The 27,224-nt window shown below is 39.2% G+C and overlaps 1 protein-coding gene and 1 long non-coding RNA gene across 22 annotated transcripts in view; one reads left to right on the plus strand and one right to left on the minus strand.

The window, feature by feature from the left end:
- The first annotated feature begins 4,697 nt into the window (after positions 1–4,697).
- The window catches only part of zranb1a (zinc finger, RAN-binding domain containing 1a), a 30,012-nt gene continuing 7,485 nt past the window's right edge, over positions 4,698–27,224 (plus strand). For 7 of the 21 annotated variants that reach the window (XM_087277054.1, XM_087277055.1, XM_087277056.1 and 4 more), the window contains exons 1-9: positions 4,698–4,903; positions 8,871–9,406; positions 15,500–15,989; positions 22,579–22,766; positions 23,137–23,290; positions 24,013–24,084; positions 24,464–24,662; positions 24,747–24,867; positions 24,959–25,088. In XM_087277054.1, coding sequence (XP_087133180.1) covers positions 9,140–9,406; positions 15,500–15,989; positions 22,579–22,766; positions 23,137–23,290; positions 24,013–24,084; positions 24,464–24,662; positions 24,747–24,867; positions 24,959–25,088 — 1,621 coding nt within the window. In that variant the 5' untranslated portion in view covers positions 4,698–4,903; positions 8,871–9,139. Of the gene's footprint in view, positions 5,023–7,803; positions 7,930–8,814; positions 9,407–15,499; positions 15,990–22,578; positions 22,767–23,136; positions 23,291–24,012; positions 24,085–24,463; positions 24,663–24,746; positions 24,868–24,958; positions 25,089–27,224 lie in introns of those variants that run through there. The other 14 variants (XM_087277059.1, XM_087277063.1, XM_087277064.1 and 11 more) reach the window with 4 other exon arrangements.
- On the minus strand, positions 5,160–8,002 carry LOC147841596 (uncharacterized). The gene is made up of 3 exons (XR_015504748.2): positions 6,225–8,002; positions 5,712–6,102; positions 5,160–5,474 (listed from the first exon to the last, which is right to left on the minus strand). It is a non-coding gene; the product is annotated as an uncharacterized LOC147841596 (long non-coding RNA).

Raw genomic sequence — 27,224 nt, forward strand, 5'->3', positions numbered from 1 at the left:
TGTGAGGCTTGCCTAGTAACCAACCAGGGTACCCTAGCAACTGCCTAGCAACCACCCAAATTACCCTAGCAACCGCCTAGCAACCACCTAGCAACCGCCTAGTAACGCCTTAGTAAGGGCCTAGCGACCACTCAGGACACCCTAGCAACCGCCTAGCAACGCCTTAGCAATTACTCAGAATACCCTAGCAACCACCTAGCAACACCTTAGCAACCACCTAGCAACCACTTAGGACACCTTAGCAACCGCCTAGCAACCACTCAGAACACCCTAGCAACCGCCTAGCAACCGCCTAGCAACCACTCAGAACACCCTAGCAACCACCTAGCAACACCTTAGCAACCACCTAGCAACCACTCAGGACACCCTAGCAACCACCTAGCAACACCTTAGCAACCACTCAGGACACCCTAGCAACCGCCTAGCAACCACTTAGAATACCCTAGCAACCACCTAGCAACACCTTAGCAACCACCTAGCAACCACTTAGGACACCTTAGCAACCGCCTAGCAACACCTTAGCAACCACCTATCAACCACTCAGGACACCCTAGCAACCGCCTAGCAACGCCTTAGCAACCACTTAGAATACCCTAGCAACCACCTAGCAACACCTTAGCAACCACCTAGCAACCACTTAGGACACCTTAGCAACCGCCTAGCAACCACTCAGAACATCCTAGCAACCGCCTAGCAACACCTTAGCAACCACATAGCAATCACTTAGGACACCTTAGCAACCACCTAGCAACCACTCAGAACATCCTAGCAACGATTCAGAACACCCTAGCAACCAATAAAAATACATTGTACCCCATCGATTTGCCACGCAAACCCCATTCACATTTCCTTTAGGAAATGTACAATTCTAGTGTTACTATTACTGTTCACTTTTTCAAAACTTCGGCGCGCAACTCCGCCCGCATTTTTTGCCCTAGACTGATGAGTGAGGTGTCAAATCGACCGGCCTGTTGAGGAGAGGTGTGCTATGATTTTTCAAAGACGGTGGGGGTACACTGCCCCCATGAGGGGCAAGAAAGTAACCCCCAAAATCCCCATAGACTTAACATGGACACAAAATGGCTGACATTGATATCTAGATTAGAGAGTCGTAGAAGCTTGGGAGTGGGCTCGTTTTACTCCGCCTATCAAGTCGGTATTAAGTAGTGACATAACAAATTTGTAGACACTCCCTAGCAACCACTTTAGGCCCCCTAACAACCATATAACAACATAAACAAGCCATATTTTAGCACAGGAATATCGTAGAAAGACAGGGTTTGGGTTCTTTTGATGCAGGTTGATCAAATCTCTATTGTCTTCACCTATTACAAAGGCGTTGCCACACCCTAGCAACCATTTACATTACCCTAGCAACCACATAAACACATGAATTTGACCATTTCTTACCTTTCCAGTGCTATTGCCCAGTTTAGTACCATTTTGTACCCCATCGATTTGCCACGCAAACCCCATTCACATTTCCTTTAGGAAATGTACAATTCTAGTTAATGGGGTTTGCCATAGGCAAAGTCCATTCTTACTATTGTGGTTTATTATTCTTCTTCCTTCTTCTTCTTCTTCTTCTTCCGTACACTTTTTCGGCGCGTAACTAGTCCCGCAGCTTTCGTCCCAGACCCTTGAAAGTGGGCTCAAATCGTGCGGCTTTATCGGGAATGGTGTGCTATGACTTTTATAAGGGGTGGGTGGTTTTGGGGCCCCACAGGGGCCCCAAAACCACCCCCCAAAACGCATTGACTCAACATTACGCCCAACTTTGACGACTCACAGCGCCGCGTGTGAATTTCATAGAAATATGGGATTCACAGCATCTGTAGAGGGTTGCAGCCTAAGTGAGAACATACCTCGCAAGGGGGTAAAAGTTGCACCCCTGGGGCTCTAGGACGTCCCAAAGTGCTCCCATTGACTTACATTGGCCCCATTGACTCCCATTCATTTTTCTAGAAGAGCACTAACGCCCCCGCGAAATGGGACGACCTTTGAGCCATTATAGCGACAAGTGTGAAATTCGTAGAAATATGGGATTCGCAACATCTGTAGGGGGTTGCAGCCTGTATGAGAACATACCCCAAAAGGGGGTATAAGTTGTACCCCTGGGGTGCTAGGACGTCCCAAAGGGGTCCCCATTGACTTTACATGGCCCATTGACTCCCATTCATTTCTTGACTCACATGTCAATCACAGTACATAGCAGTGTCATACAGACTTGGGGGTTGGCTTACTTGACTGAGGCAACCAATCAGCATCTCAATATGATTTTGAAGCTCACAAGCCACGCCCCCCCCAAACCATTTAAAGACCCTTAATAACTGCCCCATTGACTTAACATGGGGTGGGACGTCCCATTGCACATCCCATTGACTTCCATTATAAATGTCACACATCAATAACATTACATAGGAGTGTCATAGAGACATGGGGGTGGGCTCATTTGACTCAGGCAACCAATCAGCATCACTATATGATAATGAAGCTCACAAGCCACGCCCCCAAATTGATCCCATAGACTTCTATTATAATTGGGCTAGATGCTTATCTTTGCATTGCAGTGTCATATAGGCTTAGGGGTTGGCTCATTGGACCCAGACAACCAATGAGCATCTCAATATGGTAATGAAGCTCACAAGCCACGCCCCCAAATTGATCCCATAGACTGCCATTATAACTGGCCTACATGCATATCTTTGCATAGCAGTGTCCTATAGACTTAGAGGTTGGCTCATGGGACTCAGACAACCAATGAGCATCTCAATATGATAATGAAGCTCACAAGCCACGCCCCCAAACTGGTCCCATAGACTGCCATTATAACTGGCCTACATGCATATCTTTGCTTAGCAGTGTCCTATTGACTTGGGGGATGGCTCATCTGACTCAAACTACCAATGAGCATTTCAATATGGTAATGAAGCTCACAAGCCACGCCCCCAAATTGATTCCATAGACTTCCATTAAAATAGGCCTACATGCATATCTTTGCATAGCAGTGTCATAGAGACATGGGTGTTGGTTCTTTTGACTTAGACAGCCAACCACATTCAAGTTCACTCTGTAACCTCGCCCATAGCAACAAAACAGAGTACCCTAGCAACCAATCATCAACAGCTATATCTCAGCATCGGAACATCGTAGAGACTTGGTGATTGGCTCGTTTGACTCATGCTAGCAAACGGAACTTCCTGTATGCTACACATGCTAGCAGTGACTAGCTACATGCTAATATTGACTAGCCAAGTACTGTAACTTGCTAGAAATGCTTACTAAGTATAAATATTTCATCAGGCATGTATGTGAGGCTTGCCTAGTAACCACCCAGGGTGCCCTAGCAACCACCTAGCAACCACTTACAATACCCTAGCAACCACCTAGCAACGCCTTAGCAACGACCTAGCAACCACTCAGGACACCCTAGCAACCGCCTAGCAACACCTTAGCAACCACCTAGCAACCACTTAGGACACCCTAGCAACCGCCTAGCAACGCCTTAGCAACCACTTAGAATACCCTAGCAACCACCTAGCAACACCTTAGCAACCGCCTAGCAACCACTCAGAACACCCTAGCAACCGCCTAGCAACACCTTAGCAACCACTTAGCAACCACTCAGAACACCCTAGCAACCACCTAGCAACACCTTAGCAACCACCTAGCAACCACTTAGGACACCCTAGCAACCGCCTAGCAACACCTTAGCAACCACTTAGCAACCACTCAGAACACCCTAGCAACCGCCTAGCAACACCTTAGCAACCACCTAGCAACCACTTAGGACACCTTAGCAACCGCCTAGCAACACCTTAGCAACCACCTAGCAACCACTCAGAACACCCTAGCAACCGCCTAGCAACCACCTAGCAACCACTCAGAACACCCTAGCAACCGCCTAGCAACACCTTAGCAACCACCTAGCAACACCTTAGCAACCACCTAGCAACCACTTAGGACACCCTAGCAACCGCCTAGCAACACCTTAGCAACCACTTAGCAACCACTCAGAACACCCTAGCAACCACCTAGCAACCACTCAGGACACCCTAGCAACCGCCTAGCAACATCTTAGCAACCACCATTTCTTACCTTTCCAGTGCTATTGCCCAGTTTAGTACCATTTTGTACCCCATCGATTTGCCACGCAAACCCCATTCACATTTCCTTTAGGAAATGTACAATTCTAGTACTCTAATTAATATTTTGAGGTATAGTGTTAATGCTGTCTTTAATAATAACAAATATTACTGATGATACAGTGAGATATAGCATTTTTACTGTCATTTGCTTATAATTTTTTATATTTTGTTTATATATATATATATATATATATTTTTTTTTTTTTTTTTTCTTTGGATTTATTTACCTAATTATACATCTAAGAAACAAATAAATAGGTTAATCCTTCAAATAATTGACATACGTGTACAAAAAGGGATATAAAATAAGCTGTAAGCATGCACTACGCTTTTTCAGTAATTTTTTTAGCAGCTCCATTTTTTAAAGACACTTTTTATCACAATCATGTTATATTAATTTCTATTTAAGTTATACACAACTGATAACATGAAATCAATGAAGAACTGAAAGCCTCAGCTTGGTTTATGCTGGTTCAGGTCTGTTTTCACATGGGTCGTAACCATCCAATCAGCAGCGCTGTATTTGATCACGTGCTCGTGACGCTGCGCAAGACGCTGCTCGTTTTTATTTTGTCAGCGCCGCCATTAAATCTGCATCTAAGTCACCGTTCAGAGATTAAAAACAGCGTCCGTCGACTTATAAACTTCATTCGGCGAATTATATAGAGCTCAGAGATCAAACGACGCAATGGCGGTCGAATAACAGCGGAAAAAAACAGACCGAGGAGATCTGGGTGTCTTTAATGAGGAGCGATGTGAGTATTTACATGTTTGAGCATTAACGTTAATGTGTGTGTGTGTGTGTGTGTGTGTCGGAGCCTTCAGGTTATATTTATATATACGATAGGGTGTGTGTTGTGAGATTTAAGTGTCAGTAAACACACTAACACTGTCTATCTGTCCCGCGAGCGGTATTAGTAACGTTAATAACATCTGCACTGTGACATATGGCTGTCTGTGAATATTAACACTGTAACTGCTGAGAGAAAATAATACTGCTAGTAACGATACATAACACTGATAACACCGTGAGATATAGCATTAATACTGTCATTAATAGCTTTAACACTGACATTATAGTAAGATGTAGCATTAATACTCGATTAATATTTTGGGGTATAGCATTTATACCGTAACAACAGATAGTACTGAGATATAGCATTAATACTGTCACTAATAACTTTAATACTGACAATATAGTAAGGTGTAGCTAGCATTAATACTCTAATTCATAATTTGAGGTATAGAATTAATACTGTGTTTAATAATATCAACAGATGATACTGATAACACAGTGAGATATAGCATTGATATTGTCATTAATAGCTTTAATACTGACATTATAGTAAGATATAGCATTAATACTCTCATTAATATTTTGGGGTGTAGCATTAGTACTGTAACAACAGATAGTACTGAGATATAGCATTAATACTGTCACTAATTATTTTAATACTGACAATATAGTTAGGTGTAGCTAGCATTAATACTGTAATTCGTATTTTGAGGTATATAATTAATACTGTGTTTAATAATATCAACAGATGATACTGATATAATAACTTTCATGCTGATAATTCAGTAAGGTATAGCATTAATACTCATTAATAAGTTGAGGTGTAGTATTAATGCTGTAGTTAAAACTGAAAAACAACGGATAATTCTCATAGTACTGTGAGAAATAGTGTTAATACTGTCATTAATAACTTTAATGCTAACAATGTAGTAAGATGTATCATTAATACTCTCATTAAGTGTATGTATATCATTACTACTGTCTTTAATAATAATATCAACAGATAATACTGATAACATGGTAAGATATAGCATTAATACTGACATTAATAGCTTTAATACTGACAATATAGTAAGATGTAGCATTAAAACTCATTAATATTTTGGGGTATAGCATTAGTACTGTAACAACAGATAGTACTGAGATATAGCATTAACACTGTCACTAATAACTCTAATACTGACCATATAGTAAGATATAGCATTAATACTCTCATTAATATTTTGGGGTATAGCATTAGTACTGTAACAACAGATAGTACTAAAATATAGCATTAATACTGTCACTAATAACTCTAATACTGACCATATAGTAAGATGTAGCTAGCATTAATACTCTAATTCATATTTTGAGGTATATAATTAATACCGTGTTTAATAATATCAACAGATGATACTGATAACACAGTGAGATATAGCATTGATACTGTCATTAATAACTTTCATGCTGATAATTCAGTAAGGTATAGCATTAATACTCATTAATAGTTTGAGGTGTAGTATTAATGCTGTAGTTAAATCTAAAAAACAACGGATAATTCTCCTAGTGCTGTGAGTTATAATGTTAATACTGTCATTAATAAATTTAATGCTAACAATGTAGTAAGATGTATCATTAATACTCTCATTAGGTGTATGTATATCATTACTACTGTCTTTAATAATAACAACAACAGATAATACTGATAACACAGTGACATATAGCATTAATACTGACATTAATATCTTTAACGTTGATAATATAGTAAGGTGTAACAATAATACTCTTAATAGTTTGAGGTATAGCATTGATACTGGCTTTAAAAATAACAACAGGTAATACTGATATTATAGTGAGATACAGTAGCATTAATACTCTTAATTAATAACTTTAATACTGACAATACAGTCTGAGCAATGAGAAAACATTACTGTGTTAATAACAAATAATATTTCATGCAAGAAGTTCATTTCCTTCTCTCTTCATAAAAAAAACAACAACAACTTTCATTTATTCAGGTTTTGTCTCCATATAGTTGACTTCTTTGGTGCTCTTTGGTTTTGAATGTACTAATTTTAGTTTCAATGCAGCTTTATAAAGCTCTAAAGCAGGGGTGTCCAAACTGGGTCCTGGAGGGCTAATGCCTTGGGTATTTTAGTTCCAAACCCAATCAAACACACCTGAACCAGCAAGCTCTTTCTAGGTATACAAAATCTTCCAGGCAGGTGTGTTAAAGCAGGGATTCTTAACTGGTTTGGCCAAGGGACCCACATTTTTACATGGTCATCAAGCCGTGACCCAAATTTTTAGGAACTATAATTTAATTTTAGGATTTATATTTAATTTGTATTTATTTGTTAACATACACAAGTAGTGACAGATAAATCATAAGAAGATCATCAAGACTTACAAATAAACAATGTTTATTGCTGTCATTTAACAAAATGCGTCAAATTATAAAAATATTACAAAGTTAAAACAACAAATACTGCAAACAGTGGTTAGGGTCAGTTCAGTTACCATGAACTAAACTGAACTGTTAATAAAACATGTTGTCTGGTTTCTAAATGGCATTTTAATATAGAAGGTTTCGTGCTCTCTTGTGAGAGCACCTCGCTACTTATGACACACTGAGGCTTTAAGTCTTTTTTGTTGTCAATGTATGTAAATCCATACTTTACAAATTCCAGGTCATACTTGCGCTTCGACATATTTGTTGCTATAATTAAATAAAATTTCACATGTAAAACAGTAAACAGTAGGGTGGTCGTGCACGCATTTCAAAATAAAAGTCAAAATAAGTTAAAAATTAAACTTTTGTTGTTTTTTTGACCACTCACTCCACGACCCACTGAAAATTCTGTGGGTCAAACCCACCAGTTGAGAAACACTGTGTTAAAGGAAGTTGGAGCTAAACTAGGCAGGCCATCCAGGACCGAGTTTGGCCACGCCTGCTCTAAAGGATCCCAGATGAGGTATAAAGAGTCGTACTTAGTGAAATAATTGGTAATCTTCTTAATTGTTTTAACAACGAAAACTTGCATCTCAGACTTGCATCCCATTTTGGCTTTTGTGTATTAAAAAAAAAAAAAAAAAAAAATATATATATATATATATATATATATATATATATATATATATATATATATATATATATATATATATATATATATATATGTATATGTATGTATGATGTATGTGTATGTGTGTGTGTGTGTGTGTGTGTATATATATATATATATATATATATATATATATATATATATATATATATATATGTATGTGTATATATATATATATATATATATATATATATATTACTTTTTAGAGAAAATTATTCCTTTAATGCTGTCATACATTAACACTAATAATTGCAGTAACAACAACACTGTCAGATCAGTCAGATGTGAGTGCCAATAGCAATAATAATTCCATCAGTGCAAGGGGTTACAGTATTAATGCTGTTATTGATCCTCATGTTGCATTACTGTCATTTTAAATAGCATTGCTTTGTTGGTGTTAGAGCTGCACGATACTGTAAAAATATGCAATAATTGTTGAGTATTGCAGTAACGATGATTCTTAAGATGTCGCAGATGTTTAAGATGTTTAAAACATTATGAATGAGTGAATAGCGCAGCAGATATTCTGACTCTGATTGGCTGTTGTCTTTTCCTTTTGTCTCAACTGCTGCCATTAATGTTTATTTTCAGCTCTGGGTTCACCTTTGGGCTCCAACCAGTAGCAGAACAGCTATTATTAGGGAGGTGGGGATAAAGATAGTAAAGTCCCACCTGACTGGTCATATTTAGATAAACAACCTCTGCATAAATGAAATGTCTGTGATATGTTAATTGCAAACATATTGTACTATTATCACCATAACTATAGTTTTGTGATAAATTGTGTAGCCCTAGTTGACGTGTCTCACTGTTTTGTGTTTGCAGATTCTCTTGATGTGTGCAACTGATGTGAGTGTGTATCGTTGAGTGAGTGAGCGAGTGCGTGTGTGTGAGTGAGTGCGTGTGTGTGAGTGCGTGTGTTTGAGTGTGTGTGTGTGAGTGTGTGTGAGTGCGTGTGTGTTTGTGATTGCGTGTGTGTGAGTGCGTGTGTGAGTGCGTGTGTGAGTGTGTGTGAGTGCGTGTGTGTGAGTGTGTTTGAGTGCCTGTGTGTGTGTTTGTGTGTGTGCGTGTGTGTGTGTGTGTGTTGATCCATCATGACAGATTTGTGTGTGAAGTGGTCATGTGAATACTGCACATTTGAGAACTGGCCGTCTGCTGTTAAATGCACCATGTGTCGAGCGCAGCGGCCTAGTGGCACCATCATTACAGAGGAGTCCTTCCCGAGCAGCACCGGCCCGCGTGCAGGACACCCATGGGAGCCCGAGCGCAGCGACAGTCTGCTGATCTGCCCTGACTCCAGCGCCCGGCCTCGTGTGCGTCCCGCAGAGTCCTCCGAGCCCAGCGGGAAGTGGTCGTGTCAGGTCTGCACCCAAGTTATTTATTAGAAACAAATTAGAGCTGCACAATATTTGGAAAAATTATTATATTGTAAAACTGTAAGCTTTCTGTGATGCAAAGAGTTCATCAGATGGTTTGAATAGTTTTCTGGGGAGTCTAACAGTTTTCAGGTACAGAAATTGAATGATCACAATGCAAAAAAAAAGCTTTTCTTTGTCTCGCTTCTAGTCTCTTCTTTAGTTTTTAAGAAGTCTTAATCAAGTAAAAATATTGTTTTATTTTCACCTTCATAAGTAATATGTGTTAGATTTTGCTGTATTTGGCTTAACCATTCTTGGGTGGCTCGCCAATGTATCAGATGACTCAAATACATGAAATAAGCAAGCTGACCAAAGTTCTTACGGGGAGAAGACTTTATTGAAGACAATGATTAGTGCAGTTCCTCAGCAGTGATGTTAACCCGTCGGTCTTCAAGTAATGCCTAGTTCACACTAGAGGATTTTAAGCCTGATTTGAGGCCGATTTGTAAGTTAACGAGCTCGCCGACAGATCGGGCTGTGATCGGGAAGAAATCTGCGGGTGCTCGGCGCTCGCCACTCTTTATGTGTGAACTACTGAACAACGCATCAACGAGGCTCGCTGACGCGTCGCCGACACCTCGCAGATGGAAATCCAACATTCAGCAAGCTAAATATTCCAGAGCAGTCGGCCGACTCAACCCCACGTGTGGTCAGATGTAGTGACGAGCTGCAGCCAATGAGAGAGCATATCAGCATGAGCTGAATGCCTGTGTGTTCAGGAGCTCAGCAGAAACATCTGTGATTGGTCAGAATGGGCATCAGTGCACTCGCTTCATTCTGCGTTAGCACAGACATGAGAGTAGGCTATATTAACAGTGGAACTAGAATTCTGTAACTATTAGAATTACCATACTGCTCATTCTGACCGTTCTCATTTAAACTGCCATATTGTCACAACATATTTACATTCAAAGCTGTTATTGAGATATTAAAATTAAGCTTTGAATGTCCGGCATCATATTTAATGACACCATTACCCTAAAAATATAATCTTTTTTTGGTAATACAGCCTATAAATATAGTTAAGATACTAAAACACTTTAAGGTCTTGGCTTTCATTTTCACTTTTAAACAGGAGCTATTTCACAGCACAGAATCTGCTGTTTTGAAAGATATCTGAAGTAAATTGATGTTTTTGCCATCAGAAGGTTTTGTTTATGTTAGCAGGAAGTTGCTAGGCAAGAAAATGCACACATATTTAAAGTCACAGTGAAAAGTATCAGACATGCATGCAGTCATGTGGACCAATATGGTAATTTAAGGCAGAAATGCTCAGTTCTTTACTGTTTTGTAATAAAAAAAATAACAATGTCAGAAAGAAATACACTGATAGTTAGAAAACGGCAGGGTGTTATAAATATGTTAGTTTTATTTCAAAGAGTTATAAAATTACAAAAATTAAAAACTCTCTGTGTATCTATCCACTGGAGCCTTGCAGATGAGTGATTAATCCGCTCATAAATCAGCTGATTTGACAATGTTTTTAAATGCTTTCTCCAAAGCTTGAAACACTGTCAGTGATGTCATCAGCACACAAGCAGCCAATAGTGTTCAGCTTTTTCTGACAACTCCTCCCTCAAATTTTCATTGGCTGTGGTTTGGTAAATTGAATGAGCTGATGGGGGATGAGTTGTTGTCAGATCATGTAGTGTGTGACCCCCCTTTTGTGGATCGTTCACGGAGTGTTGCGTAGTGTGAACACCACAGAGATTAAAAGACACAAAGTCAAGTCATGTAGTGTGAACAGCACAGCGATCTGCTGATGTTTAAAATCCTGTAGTGTGAACTAGGCTTAACTTAACCCAAAGTACTGTCTGTGAGACAGTACTTTATACTAGCATCAAACAAACCATTCTGTTTACGAGGCTCAGCAGGACCCTCTTATCAGATGTTTCAGCTGTTGTTTTGCTAACACCAATTGAGATTGTAAAAGTGTCATTTAGTTCACACCTATCAGTTTGTGGGGGTTGAGCCACAGGTCACCCCATCATAAATGCAACTGAACTAAAATGAACAAAATCTTTCATATGTCACAATTAAGAGTTTTTCCTTAAAACAAGCTACAATTTCAGCCAATTGAGTAATTAAAATAACATTATTTTTACTTTGAAATGTAGATATTTGGACTAGAAATAACAAAAAGTCTAAATAAGTAACAATGTTTAAGGCAATTTTTTTTATAAATAATTCAATTCAGTTAATCTTTCTTATGCCTCCAAACATCATTTATTTATTCCAAATGTTGAAATGCACAGGCTTTAAAAACACATGTAAATGATAAACTTTCACACTATTATGGTTAACAGGGTTTCCGCAAGCTCTTAAAAAGACTCGAATTTAAGAATCGAAATTCCAAGCCTTAAAAAGCCCAAAACTCGCTGTTCTAGGTCTTAAATATTTTGGCACTGGTCTTATTTTTTCAGTGTCCATGTAACGCTACATCTAATGCTCATTTAAATTCTTTTTGTTGTTGCTTGGTTTTCGTGGTGTTGTAGTTCTTTATTTCACTAGTCCTAATGCAATTTGTGCTATTGCAACTACAAATGAGACCAACATGCAATACAGGGCTCGAAATTAACTTTTTTACTTGGTAGCACCGGTGCTCCCAACTTCAAATATTTAGGAGCACCAAAATAAATTTAGGAGCACCAGAAAAAATTTAGGAGCACCCACAAAAAATGATTGAGCACCGCTGCAAATTGCTTTTTAAGGGATTTATTGTATTTTAAAACAACATCAATAGGACTGACAAAAACCAGAAACAACTATCTAACTAATGCTGCGAAGACATTGATATTTGTGTGCAATAATTCCAAAATGAATGTCTAATAATTATAGAATATTAATGATGATGAAAATGACAATAATAGTAAAAATGAATTACATTTCTCATTATGATACTGCCTTGAATGTGCTTGAATGTAGGTTATCTGCTATAAAAAGTCTGCTACTTTATGAAAAATAATTGTATAGTTTGCATCAAACAAAAATGAAGCATTGCAGTAAGAAATATTTATTTTGTACTGCTGTTTTTATATGCATGTCAGTTTAATAAATAATATTTCTGCTACAAAACAAACAAAAGATTTTAATAAATAATTAAATTCAACGATGAAAGCTGCAAAACAGTCATCAGTAAATAAATAAATCTCAAGAAAAGAATAGACAAAGGAAAGTAAGTAATGTCTCACTTCTATCACTCTTTAAAAGTTTTGGTTTCAGTTTGTGTCAATTTAAATGTTCAGTCTGAGATGATCTTCATGTTTCTGTGTTAGTGGAAAGCAGGCGAGTCAGCCGACCCCATTTATGAATAGGTTGAGCAGGATTCTTGCGATGACCACCGGCGCAATACCGCTGTTTGTTATGAGCCACAGTTTCAGTGTAAGCTTAGTAAAGGCGAGCTTCTTTGGCGATGACATGTACAGTATTAGATTTGACTTTTAGCGGACATTTGCGCTGAACACGCAGTGAATGCAACGCATGGAGATTCCCAAGTGGTGCTCGCTGCAGAGCCCTTTGAGGAGAGGTGAGTTCCAGAGAGGGGGAGCTTAAGCTTGAGCTCCACCTTTTTTGCACTTCTTCTACGAGTGATGTCACTGGGGGTAGGGTTAGGGGTGGGGTTGGTGTACTCATTAAAACAGCTTACAGGAGGAGGAGCGACAGCTCATGCTCCCCCTCTCTGGAGCTCACCTCTCCTCAAATGGCTCTGCAGCGAGCACCCTCTCGAGATTCGGGCACCTTCTCCAAGAAGTGCGTACTCGATTGATCTCAGCTGGTGGATCATTATTCACCACGTGACGTGTCATGATCGCTTTCATCTGCACCTCAATTTTAGGTGGGGTTTGCAAACCTGTGTGCTTTAAGTTTTCACTCTTCAGCCGTTTGCATTTCCCGTGGTCATAAAAGCTCCTTCCCTGTCATCTGACAGCGCAATACCTTGAGTGAATGACAGCTAATATGAACCAATATAGCGGCAGGGAAGAGCGATTCAGCACGTTTTTACAAAAAATCAAAACAGGTCGCACTACAACCATTATCAGCAGTCGCGCTAATGCGCCCAAATATATTATGAGGTCGCATAGATTAATTTTCGGGCGCATATTCGAGCCCTGCAATAGCCAATCAGCTTTCTGTTAGTAAACTCAGTGCGTGCGGCGAATGTGACGTCATCAGAAAGTTTTCGCTATGGGTGCACGCGACATGATTTTGGCTGGCGGAGCACACAATTTTTGCAAAAGTGATCCACGTACATAATTACAGAATATGTTTTTCCACCATTTATAGGTTTTACACTGATGTATATATTACAATTTTGAATTTAAAACAAATTAATAGTTACAAAACTATAATTAAGGAACAAATTATTTCTTTGATAGCTGGAAAAGAATATTTTTTATAGAATATTTATTTGAACTTATCGGTTTACAATACACAGATGCCTGTTTTTCTTGGCTTTATTGGTGATAATGCTCAGGAATGTTGAACCATTATTCCTTTTTAGCTCAAGAAGAGGACAGAAACTAGCCAGCCAGTAATGTGTCAGTTGTTGAGTAGGCACAAAAAAAATAAAAAAGTCAGTATTTTTAGTACGTTTTTTTCTGCTTTTATTCTTGCCATGTTAAAAAAATATAATTGTAGAGCAACTCATTTTCTGTAGTCATTGATATTTAACTTTGATAGGTAGAACTGTCTGAGATATGAACAAAAGCAAGTGATGCATCAAAGTTTGATTTGAAAAAGCTTGAATGGTTATAAAAACCTTTATAATCATTATAAAAATAATAAAAAATAATTCGTTTAAAAATCTTGAATGATAGTAATGATATGACGTAGTTCCGGAAACTCCCTACTTCTCCGTTTATCCATCAGTCTTCACGGTCAGTTTCTGTTGACCGGCTCCTGTCATTTTAAAGAATATCACAATGGTGAACACGCCAAGTATAAAAGCCTCGTCCGTTTCGTGAGGTGCGCGCGCAGTCAGCGGAGGTGCTCAATGCAGCGCCAGGCGAAAGTATAGATCAGCTATAAGAGGTTTTTATTTTAGTTTTTTTTAGTTAAATGGTGCATCTAACCTGTCTTTAGTACTGTTCATTTAAAATAAATTTATTTTACCACTAATTTTGTGATTTTGCATTTGCGTTTTTGATATTGTGATTTAGGTCTAAATTTTAATACTTAATGGTCTTAAAGTCTTAAATTTGATATTATGATATCTGCAGAAACCCTGACACGTGCAAATGATAAACTTTCACACTATTATGGTTGAACTTAAGAGTGGCTCCTGGTTAGCTATAATTCAGACTCAACATTGTAAATCTTGAGGTGTGACTATTGCGGATGCGCACATAGCGATGTCGATGCTGAAACCGTATATTGTGCATCCTTAAAAAAATCACATCTAATGTTTTAGTAAACATTTTTGTAACTTATAATCTTTACAGGCTTCCCACACTTCTTGGAAGTGCTTAATTTCAGACATGTGGATTCAACGTCTTGGAATCATTTAAAAACAAACAGAGGTCCTTAAAAGTCCTAGAAATAAATTAGAAATTTAATTTATTCATGCTATTATTTCAACAATTGTTCTCGTTTGTCTAAAACTGAATTTTTTTAATTAAAACCTTAAATATTGAACAATAATGCTGACAAATGATGCACGATTTATTAATATTTCAGAAACCGCATTTGAATATCACCAGTATTGATTCATTCCAATTTAGTTTATTCAGTTCACCTATAGCTCATGTGTTTGGACTGTGGGGGAAACCGGAGCACCCGGAGAAAACCCACACCAACATGGGGAGAACATGCAAACTCCACACAGTCGGGACTTGAACTAGCAACCTTCTTGCTGCTGTGAGGCGACAGTGCTAACCATTGTGCCACCCTCACCAGTATTGAGTTCAACAATTTTATTAATGTTTTTTGAACACGACTTTTTAAAATGGTCAATTTTTGACAATAACTCTGACATTTTTAATATAAACCATAAGTTGCTGATGTGGGGATTACTAACTAAACAAACCAAACCCACAGGTGTGCACCTACCTGAACTGGCCCCGAGCCGTGCGATGTACCCAGTGCCGCAGCCTCCGTCAGCGTGTCTCCAGCCCTACAGATACCCCTCAGACCTCCAGCACCCTCCGAAGACCAGCATCTGCTCCAGCGGTGGATCCCTGTGAGGAATATAACGACAGGAACCGGCTGAACACGCGGACGCAGTGCTGGACCTGCTTGGCCTGCACGTACGAGAACGCCCTCAAATCGTTTCGCTGTGTGGTGTGTGATCATCCGAGACCCAACGACACCTTTCTGCCGCCCGAGCCTGAGGAGCCTTCACCTGGGCGAGGTGTGTGTGGAGCAGCACAGAAACACTCGCCTCCGTCCTCCAGACGCGAGGCTGAGCTGCAGATTGAGCTGGCGGCCGGAGCTCACAGCCGCCCAGAGGAGATGGACTTCAAGAAGATCAAGCAGATCAAGAACCGCATGAGGAAAACAGACTGGCTGTTTCTCAACGCATGTGCTGGTGAGTGTCTCCTTAAAGTACACATGGAATCAGAACTAAGCATATTGATTTTGTTAGCTCACATGGCTAGTTTTGTGGTGAACAATTAATCTGTGCATGTCATTAATGCCGAGATCAGACTGCAGGATTTTCAAAGTATTCGTGTCACATGTTTTCACACTGCATTACTATCTGGGTTAGCGTTCTGTCGCTGCTTTGTTTAAACTGTAGGATGGATCAGCGACAGGTGAGTTCACACTGCATGACAACTTCGTCCAAACTACTTCTCACAACCAAACAAATGCGAGAAGTGACATGGAAACAACGCAAGGTCACGCAACAAATCTTTCGTTATTAACTACGTAATGGAAAAAGAAGGCTTTAGCTTTAGAAAGTTGTGTTGCTCACCTGGCTTTTGAACAGAATTAATTCCCCTATAGCTAAGGGTGTCACGATTTCAATTTTAAATCGAAATTGATCAAAATTTCTGCTCAATTTCGATTATCGAATCAAAAAATAGAATCGTCGATGCTGCCACGCCCCCATGTCACGTCAGCTTGGCTTGCCAAGCGGGAAAAAAACAGGCTTGTTGAAGTGCTTTTTAAACTGCAGACGCAGGAGACCCGTCGACAGAGCTTAAACCCTCTCCTCTTTCAATGAAGTCGCAGGTGTGGAAGTATTTTGGATTTCCAGTGAGTTATGTTGACAACGTTCGTGTTGTTGACAAAAAAAACACAGTTTGCAAGCTCTGCTATTGCGTATTGGGGTTGGGCCGATAGACGATGGGCGCATCGCGATCCTCCGCCCCGCCCCCGTTGCAAATCCGCTCGCGAAAAATACACACTCAGACCCTGTTTACACTGTCTTTGTTTTTAAATGGCATTTTACAACGACAAAAATCCACATCCACAGTGGCGTTTAGCATTTCTGAGCAGCCCTCCTTCCTCACTACCCTGAAAACGCACATCACAAGACCACACACACTCATTTACACACAGACGCACACACCGTCATGCGCTCGAGACAGCGGGTCCAGGCAGTCAGCGGGTCAGTAGACTGCTTCAATCTTTCACTCACTTGTACGAACACCTCAGATACTGTTGGCTGGTTCCTATTGGTTGTGCACCTTTTTGACCAATGTCATTATAACGACACAGATCACTGCCTATTCACGAGTCCCGCAGAAAAAGTGATTGACAGATGGTAATTATGTGTGTAACTTGCCTTTATGATTTGTTTATGTGTAAAACAAAGACCATGCAGGTCAGGTAGTTTAAACAGTAGGCTATAAATAATTAATTCGTTATTAATTAATTAATTAATCATAATCGAATCGAACCGTGACTTTAGAATCGAAAATGTAATCGAATCGAGGATTTAGAGGATCGTGATACCCTTACCTATAGCGCATGTGTTTGGACTGTGGGGGAAACCAGAGCACCCGGAGTAAACCCACGCCAACACGGAGAGAACATGCAAACAGGCCACAGTGCTAACGACTTGTTTTGCCACCACTAAACAAGTCGAATTGTGTTTTAAAAAAAAGTTGTCACATAATGTGACGACATATTTACAGTGTCTGTAGTAATGATGGATGCTCAAAGTCTGCTTAATGGAGTTTTGTGTGTGGTGCGGTTGTTTAGGAGAGACGAGAGTGACGTTATTCCTTATGAGATCATCTTTGACAGATGAACTGCTCATTGTTTTTAAGCAGTGTTGCATTGTGGGATCCCGCTGTGTTTCCATGCACTGATCTCATGAGGAGCTTCATTGTTTTTTGTCTGCTTCTTGTGCTGGAGTCTTGACATTCACACTGCTCTGTGTGTAAATCACCACTTGCAGGACAAACATGTGTATTAGTGTGCACAGTATATATCGTTTCAGCCTCCATATGGCGATGTGATCATTCGCAGTAGTCACATCACAGGATATGCAATATTGAATTTGTATTATTTGCATGTGTTTTTTTAAGGCCTGTGACTGTATAAGGGTTTAAAAAGCATTCAGAAGTAAGAAATGGTACTTTTTGTAAACTTCAATAATGCTTATTTTTATTTTTATTATTAAGTTACTGCAACTGAATACTGTTAGACTGGGAAAAACATTAAAACACTGTTTATTTCAATAGTGTATTTATCTGTATTGTATTTATCTACGTTTATAGGTTGTTTATTAGATTTTATGCAAATGCACTTCCTTACAGAAGCATCCCAACAATCAATTCTTTATGTTTAGAGATATACAAGTCATTAGAGAAATTAAATGCAGTGTATATCACAGAATAACAAAACATATGGCAACGTTAGATGTCAGATGTGTGTCTTATGGTGAAAACACAGCACAGAAGTGCGCTGACAGGTGTGTTGTTAGTCAGCTGTCCAGTTATATTTGTGTTTATGCATTTCCCTAATTCCCTAATGTGTTTGACCACTATGGAATTTCTATTGGCTGATGCAGATATGAGGCCAAAATAATACACTACCTGACAAAGTCTTGTCGTCTATCCAAGTTTTAGGAATAACAAATAACAAGCTGACTTCTAGTTAGTATCAGAAGTGGCTTATATGAAAGGCAAAGGCCTGTAGATGACGATGAAAATCTGATCATGCCTTGATGTTGAATGATTTAATTAGGACAGTGCGGTCTGACTCTGCTTAGACTAAAGTGTCATCACTGAACAGAAATAATGTCCAGTATAGAATATAAAGTCCTGCTGCAGTGGAGACAGAATGAATATTGTGTCTGACTCCATCATGAGCTTGGAGGACTGCATCCATACATCTCTGACATGACTCACATCACTGATTAATAAAGTCATCTGGAATGAAGAAGAAAGCCTTCCTGCAGGACTCCCAGAGTTCATCAAGAGTCTTTGTGTTCATCTTCAACGCCTCCTGCTTCATCTTACCCCAGACATGCTTAATAATGTTGATGCCTGGTGACTGGGCTGGCCAATCCTGGAGCAGCTTGACCTTCTTTGCTTTCAGGAGCTTTGATGTGGAGGCTGAAGTATGAGCAGGAGCGCTATCCTGCTGGAGAATTGTCCCTCTCCTGTGGTTTGTAATGTAATGGGCAGCACAAATGTCTTGATACCTCAGGCTGTTGATGTTGATCATCCACTCTGCAGATCTCTCGCACACCCACATACTGAATGAACCCCAAACCATGATTTCTCCTTCACCAAACTTGACTGATTTCTGTAAGAATCTTGGCTCCATGCTGGTTCCAGTAGGTCTTCTGCAGTGTTTGTGATGATTGGGATGCAGATCAACAGATGATTCATGGGAAAAATCCACCTTCTGACTATTTTCCAAACGATCAACTAGAAGTCAAGTTATTATTTGTTGCTCTTACAACTGAGATCCACAACAAGACTTTGTCAGGTAGTGTACGTGTACAGTAAATAAGAGAAAATGAAAATGTATTATGCATAAATAGGAATCAAAACATGACATAAATTATACTAAATTAAATTCAAGTTTATTCACAGTTATAATTCCAAATTAACTTTACCAAGGGTGCATGTTATTAAATGCACATTAATAAATGCATGTGTTTAAATGTTGTTTAATTAAAAAAAAAATCATCCATGTATTTATTTTCTGCTGCATACAGAAGGTTAAAGATGAATAATAATACATCAGTCAAATTATTATTAAAATACTATGTGCCATTCTACATATTTCATATAAAATATATATAGTTAACAGAGTAACAGGTGTTTTACATGATACTTTGGGTTTTGTTAAAAAATGCTATGGGATAACAATAAACATTTATGTTTTGTTTTGCTCTGCTTCATTTTAAAAATAGCACAAGCCTGAATGTGTGTAATTACATGCTTGTTTATCAGCATATAATAGCAGGGTTAAGTAAGACTGGAACATACTGTATGTAATAGTATACTACCAGGCACTTGCATGGCATCTATTCAGCTCCTGCATTTCCTGGGGATCACATATGTGACGTTGGTCTTATACAAGTGCCATAACGCACCGTTTGAGCTTCAGGACAGCATTATTTATTATTCATCATTGTTGAATTATTCATAATGTGCATTATGTATTACAATAAGTGTAAATAAGTTACCATTGTGTATATAACAACTATTGAGTATTAGTATTGAGAGGATTGAGTGTTTGGAGTCATTCTAACTGCTGTAAACACTGAAATGCTTGATACACATAAATATCTCTGCAGACAACATGTAAACACACACACACTCACACACACACACACACGTGAGTGATAGTGACCTTTCCGCTGATTCAAAAGTGTGTGTGTGTGTGAGAGTGTGTCGTGTTCTGTACAGTGCAGATATTCAGACAGTTGATCATTTCTCCTTGTGTCTCCGGTAGACTTGATGTTCAATAATGCAATATATTGCGATAATAAACATGTATGATATTGTAATCATGGGCACTTTAAAATATAGTAACTAGCTATTTATCATTTCAATTTGCTATAATATAGAATGTACTGTTAATATATATCAGATTCTGTTATGTTCATCACAGCACCAAATGCTGGAAGACTGTAGGCTGTTCATTTTTAAACAAACGTTTGCACAAGTTAATCTAGTGTATTATATCCTGCACTAGATATTGAAAACCGTTTATTGGCCTGTTGTTAACACTGTACATTAACCAGTTAAACGTCATCGACTTTCGCTTCAAGATTTAAAGGGCCAGCATTGCACCAGACCCCCGTAAGTGGTTTTGTTTAAAGGTGTAGAATCTATATTTTATGCACATATGCATCACTTTGGTTTTTATTCTACTGTACAAAAGTAATTTACACTTAAATACACAGTATTTTGGATACCGGAGCTGGGTGTTGAACATTGGTTTATTTTCATATTTTTCATACGACACATGTACAAGTTATAGCTCAAATGAAAGCTCTTGCCGGTGCTCATAGGGTTCTAGCATTGTTTTTACTGAATTATATTCACATATCAAACAGTTGCTGAATGAATCGCGGTGTTTCCATGGCGCAGAAGTGAAAACAATACATTTATGATCAATAAGCAGCCCCAGATAGCACAGACAGCTGTCATCTCTTACCTTATGCTGTGCGCTTCAGGGCCATTCTCCTCTGTTTTTGAGGTGATGTGCATAAGTAATCCTTTTATATGTCTGACGTGCTCCAAACACAGTGAATTATGTTTGATCAAACAGAAGAATAGTGAAATAGGAAAACAATGATCGCTCCCTGTGGCTTGTACAGCACCTCTCATCAGTTGGAGAACAATAACTTCTGCATAGATTATGGTGGAGACATTTTTCTTTCTTCCTTTGATTACAGACATGTGCAGAAACCACCAACATTAATTACAGCATGCTATAACACACAGAACCTAAAGGGTACACTTTCACATTTGAGTTTATGCAAAAAAAATACTATAAGCGCCTCTTTTTTTAGGTATTTATTATAACACAGACAACATATACAGTTATTTTAAACACTTTCAATAGTGTTTTATGAAAATTCAAAGGGTTTTCTTTAAAATTATACCATTTACACCTCTGCATGTGGAAATGGGAAGCTTTTAAATTTGGGTGGGCAAAATCCAGGCGGAAATCCCAAAATAACAGCAGAGCTTAACTGGTTTAAGGCTATATTTATTATTAACATTACTTAATTATACTAAACTCACAATGAAAACTATTAAAGCCTTTATTAATCTCAGACAATGTTAATGCTTTTTGTCAGTGATGTTAAAGGTCACAATTGTTTTATTAAATTTAGTTAATAACTAGTCAATTTCTGTTGTATTTTTCTAAATAACATTAACACAGTATCTGTAATAAATGAAGTTATTTCTCACTGTTGATTTTAATATTACTAAGACATTATTGTGAAGTGTATGTAAATCTAATGTACTTAATAATACTTTGCAACATTACATTACAGTACAGTGTGTAAGTGCACCGCGACAACTGACCAATCAGTTTCATACTTTGAATGGAAAATACATTCATTTCTCCTTTAAAGACAAAACAATGCTAAATGAAAAATACCAAACAATTTTGTAATATATTTGATCAAATATGCCCTTCAGACAGAGCCTCGGCAGCTTTTGACTACATTTGTCCTCTTTAAAAGGGAAATACTTAGCTAATATGATGCTTAGATTTACATTATGCTTAGACAAATACTCTTTTTTATTTATTCATTTATTTTATCACTGTTCTGACATTTATTTTCAATGTAAAACTATTGCTTCTGTTTAATTCCCCAATTTGTTTTTCACTTATAAATAAGTCCAAAGAGACAAATGGACTATTGTTAGTTTGTTTTTTAATCAATATTTTGTGCTTTATTTGGTGACCGAGCAGCAGTAAATAATATAAGGAGTTTTCATGTGATTTTTCTAAACTAGTAGTGTTTTAAAATTAATGAATGCACAACAATCGTGATAACCATGATTATTCCTCAGACTATAATCGCACAACCAAAATCTATAATCGTTGCATCCCTACTCTCTAAAAACCCCATGCTTGATCATCACTGTAATATTCTGCCATTTCTCAGAGCATCATTAAACTGTGGGAATGATAGAGCGCTGGACTGATGTGTGTGTTTGTGTATGTGTGCGTGTGTGCAGGTGTAGTTGAAGGAGATCTGTCTGCAGTCGAGGCCTACAAGTCTTCAGGTGGTGATATTGCACGTCAGCTGAACGCAGATGAGGTGCGTCTCCTGAATCGACCCTCAGCGTTCGACAGCGGCTTCACACTCGTTCATCTCGCCATCCGATTCCAGAGGCAGGACATGCTCGCCATCCTGCTCACAGAGGTGTGTGTGTGTGTATAGTGATGTTGGTGGTTTACAAGGACTGAAATTTGTATAATGTCATGAGTATGACCTAGTTGTTCTCTTAAGGTGGTTTATGTAAACATGCCTTGTGTCCTCATAATTCAAAACACTTGAAATCATGCTTAACGGGGTCTTATCGCATTTTAAATGCCATAGGTTTAATTTCAGGGTTGGGTTTAGTGGGTAGGGTAGTTAATGTATAAAATGTATTACGCCTATAGAGAGTCCTTGTAAAACCATATGTACTGTGTGTGTGTTTGTGTGTGTGTGTTTGTGTGTTTGTGTTTGTTTGTTTTTTGGGCTGTTTGATGCTGTGGAGGGTGTGTTGACTGCTTATGTGTGTGTTCAGGTGTCCCAGCGGGCCGTCAAATGCATCCCAGCGATGGTTTGTCCCGAGCTGACGGAGCAGATCCGCAGAGAGATCAGCTCCTCACTGCACCAGCGCAAAGGAGACTTCAACTGCTACTTCCTGACAGACCTCGTCACGTTCACACTGCCGGCAGGTCAGAGACGCACACACTTATACACTACAGACATGCATACTCCACACACACACACACACCAACACATGCATGCACAAACTACTATCATATACCACATTTATGCACACACACACACAGACACACACACACACACAGAATACATGGATGCACGAACACACATACACATTCATTCATGCACTACACACATGCACACTCCACACACATATGCATGTACAGACTACATGCATGTACCACACACATATTCACTACAAACATGCACACACACACACAGAATAACAGAATACACAGATGCATACACACACGCACACTCATTCATGCACCACACACACACACACACACACACACACACAAAGAAAGACCAACACATGCATTCACAGACTACATGCATGTACTACACACACACAGACACTTTCACTTATGCTTACATGCACACATAGACTATACATACACACACAATCAATCATGCACTACACACATGGATACTGTTCACGTACACACATATAATCATGCACATTGCATACACATGCACAATCACCACATTACACACATGAACACTATACACACACACACACCTCGCATTGACAATAAATACACTCTCATACACAAACACATGCACAATACACTCTGTACACACATGCACGGCCAACAAACAGGCGTGAGGGCCAAATAAATGTGTGTGTGTGTGTGTGTGTGTGTGTGTGGGTGGCTTCTGTTTTGGACAGATATTGAAGATCTTCCTCCTGCCGTTCAGGAGAAGCTGTTTGATGAAGTGCTGGACCGCGACGTTCAGAAGGGTGAGCAGCGTGTGTGTGTGTTTGTGTCCTTTGTGTATGTGTTTGTGTTCAGTGTGTGTGTGTGTCTGATGTGTGCTTGTTTTTTGTTTGTTGACTTGTGTGTGTTTGTTTACTCATGCACACGTGTGTGTGTGTGTGTGTGTGTGTGTGTGTGTGTGTATATGTGCTTACCTGTGTGTATCTGGTGTCTTTGCGTGTCTTCATTCGTTTGTTTGTTCACTAATGTGTTCATGTCTGTGTTTTCGTGGGTGTATGCATATGTGTCCGTTTGGGTGTGTGTGTGCATGTGATTACTTGTGTGTGTCTGCTATTTGTTCACTTATATGGGTGTTGACTTGTGTGTGTGTGTGTGTGTGTGTGTGTGTGTGTGTGCGTGCAGAGCTGGAGGAGGAGTCAGCGGTCATCAACTGGTCTCTGGAGCTGGGTTCTCGTCTGGACAGTCGTCTGTATGCGCTGTGGAACCGCACCGCTGGAGACTGCCTGCTGGACTCGGTGCTGCAGGCCACATGGGGCATCTATGATAAAGACTCTGTGCTAAGGAAGACGCTACATGACAGCTTACACGACTGCTCTCACTGGTCAGACACACACACACACACACTTGCTGGATTATATCTGCCTCCTGTAGAGATGTCTTATTTAATGTGTGTGTGTGTGTGCAGGTTTTACACGCGCTGGAAGGAGTGGGAGTCCTGGTATTCTCAGAGTTTCGGGCTTCACTTTTCTCTTAGAGAGGAGCAGTGGCAGGAGGACTGGACCTTCATCCTCAACCTCGCCAGCCAGGTACACACACACACACACACACACACATACAAACATACAAACACACTGTGAACACTGAATGTTGTTGTGTAACGTCTTGGTAATGCTGCAGCCCGGGGCCAGTTTGGAGCAGACTCATATATTTGTTCTGGCTCATATCCTGCGGCGTCCCATCATCGTTTACGGAGTGAAATATTACAAGAGCTTCAGAGGAGACACTTTAGGCTACACTCGATTTCAAGGTGAGACAAGTGTGTGTGTGTGTATATGTGCATATGTGTGTGTTTATGCTTGCACGTTCATGTGTATGTTTGCATGCACTTGTGTGTATGCGAGCATGTCTGTGTACATCAGAGGTCGCAATAGACTTTCTCATTGTGCGTCATTGTGATGGAGAGGGTTGTAAAATTTCCGTCATAACTTATTATTGATCGTTATTTAATTTGCAGACTTTCTGATCGCTTTTTTCATTCATATTTTAATAATGAACTTGGACGACGAGCATATAGGCTAAATTATTCGTTATGTATTTGAGAAACGAACAAAAACTCCTGCCTGCTTTAACTCATATCTTCCTCCTGTGTCGACCTGAACTGGGTGCTTGCTTGTGCGTAATCAAACGCATCAAGGAAGACTGTCTTTGCCTCGGAAAGTCGACTTCTCGTGACCAAAGACCGGATTTTCTAGTGCCACTTCAGCCAGCGTTTTGTAGTTGGGAAACATTTCTCCTAAGGCTATGATTGGAAAGTGGATTCTCTGAATGTGGGATTTCCCGATCCTCCAAGAACTCGTTTCACCAGAAATAAGTACTACAGCACGCGCTCCTTCTGCACCCCTCTGAGTCCGGTAGTGCTCACAACACACTCCAACGCACCCTAGATAGCAAAATACACTCGAGCCAGTTCCGGCTAGATTCTCGCCTGCCGGAGACTCCGGCTGCCGTACTTGGGCACGATTTTCACTGCCTGATTCCGACCTGAGTAAATCGGGCCAGATGCGGCGTCCATAAGCAAACCGACACTGCTGCATCCGAGCCAGAATCGGCCCGCGAGTAATGTGCGCTGCGTCCTGAAGCTGGCGCGACTTAGTCTTCATATACCTTCACATGAAAGCTTTTGGTATTACATTGGTCATTAGCTTTAGCATTTTGCAAATGCGCATAAAAAACAGTTGATGGAAACGCCATGATGTGTATAGATTTTGAAAATGCGCATAAAAAAACTTATGCGCCTAACTGGGTAGGACAAACTTTTTATTCGATAAGAAATGATGCGCATAAACTGCGATGGAAACACTTTTACCGCACAAACTCCAGCATGCGCATTAAAAAAGGTCATGTGATTTTGTTAAAGGAGATCATGTGATGCTTAAAATGTGTGTGAATGGATAAAACGTCAGGCTGAGCACATTATAAAACATCTGAAATGTTGTTTTGGTCATTATAAAACGCCTCACCATTTCAGTATTAGTGTTATTATATTATTAATGACCTCCAGAATCAAGAGCGCCTGTGCTCTGCGTCTGACACCTTCAAACACCACTGCGCGCTCACTGCATATCAGGATTGTCTTCTGAGGCGCATTCATTTAGAAAAGCTTGATGCAGCTTCTCCTACTGCAGCAAATGCAGTTTTTACTGTTGATATCTGGCGCCAGTTAATCAGGAAGTGACGATTTTGTTCGCTTTGACTCGTTTGATGGAAACGCTGCTTCATTCGCACAACTTTTATGCGATAATCCAGTTTTGCACAAAGTTTATTCGCATTTTTGGATGGAAACATAGCTACTGATACATGGTATTAAAACCATTTGAATTTATATAACAGCAAACGCAGGCTATAATGTTAACACAAAGTGTAGGCACTGCGTTTAAACTTTGAATAAAATGCAAACATCATAAATATCCTATAAACAAAATAATCAAAAAAGGACAAAATAAATAATAATAAACGTTTACTGATCGCAGGAAACAAATAATACTAAAAATTAGGGATGTAACGGTATCAGAATTTCACGGTACGGTAATACCTCGGTATGAATGTCACGGTACGGTATTTATTGAATCATCTACAGGAAAACACAAAACTTATGAAAATACTCTAAAAAAGTGCCAAAAGTGTCAATGACATACAAAATAGTCATCTATCTGTAAGCTTTGAAACAGGAACTTCAATTTTAATAACAAAAAAATATTAAACCATGTAAAAAAATAAAGTTTCAATTTAGTATTGTTGAAAACTCATCACATTCAACATTTAATCACTCACTCACTTAGATAGAGATGGGTTTAAAGGAAAATTATCATATAAATATAATCTGGTAAAAGCTGGTATCTCTGGGTATTTACAATGTCCCCTGCAACAGAAAAAAACTCTCTCA

This window comes from Danio rerio, chromosome 12, assembly GCF_052040795.2.
Source record: "Danio rerio strain M-AB ecotype USA chromosome 12, GRCz13ab, whole genome shotgun sequence".
Classification (NCBI taxonomy): domain Eukaryota; kingdom Metazoa; phylum Chordata; class Actinopteri; order Cypriniformes; family Danionidae; genus Danio; species Danio rerio.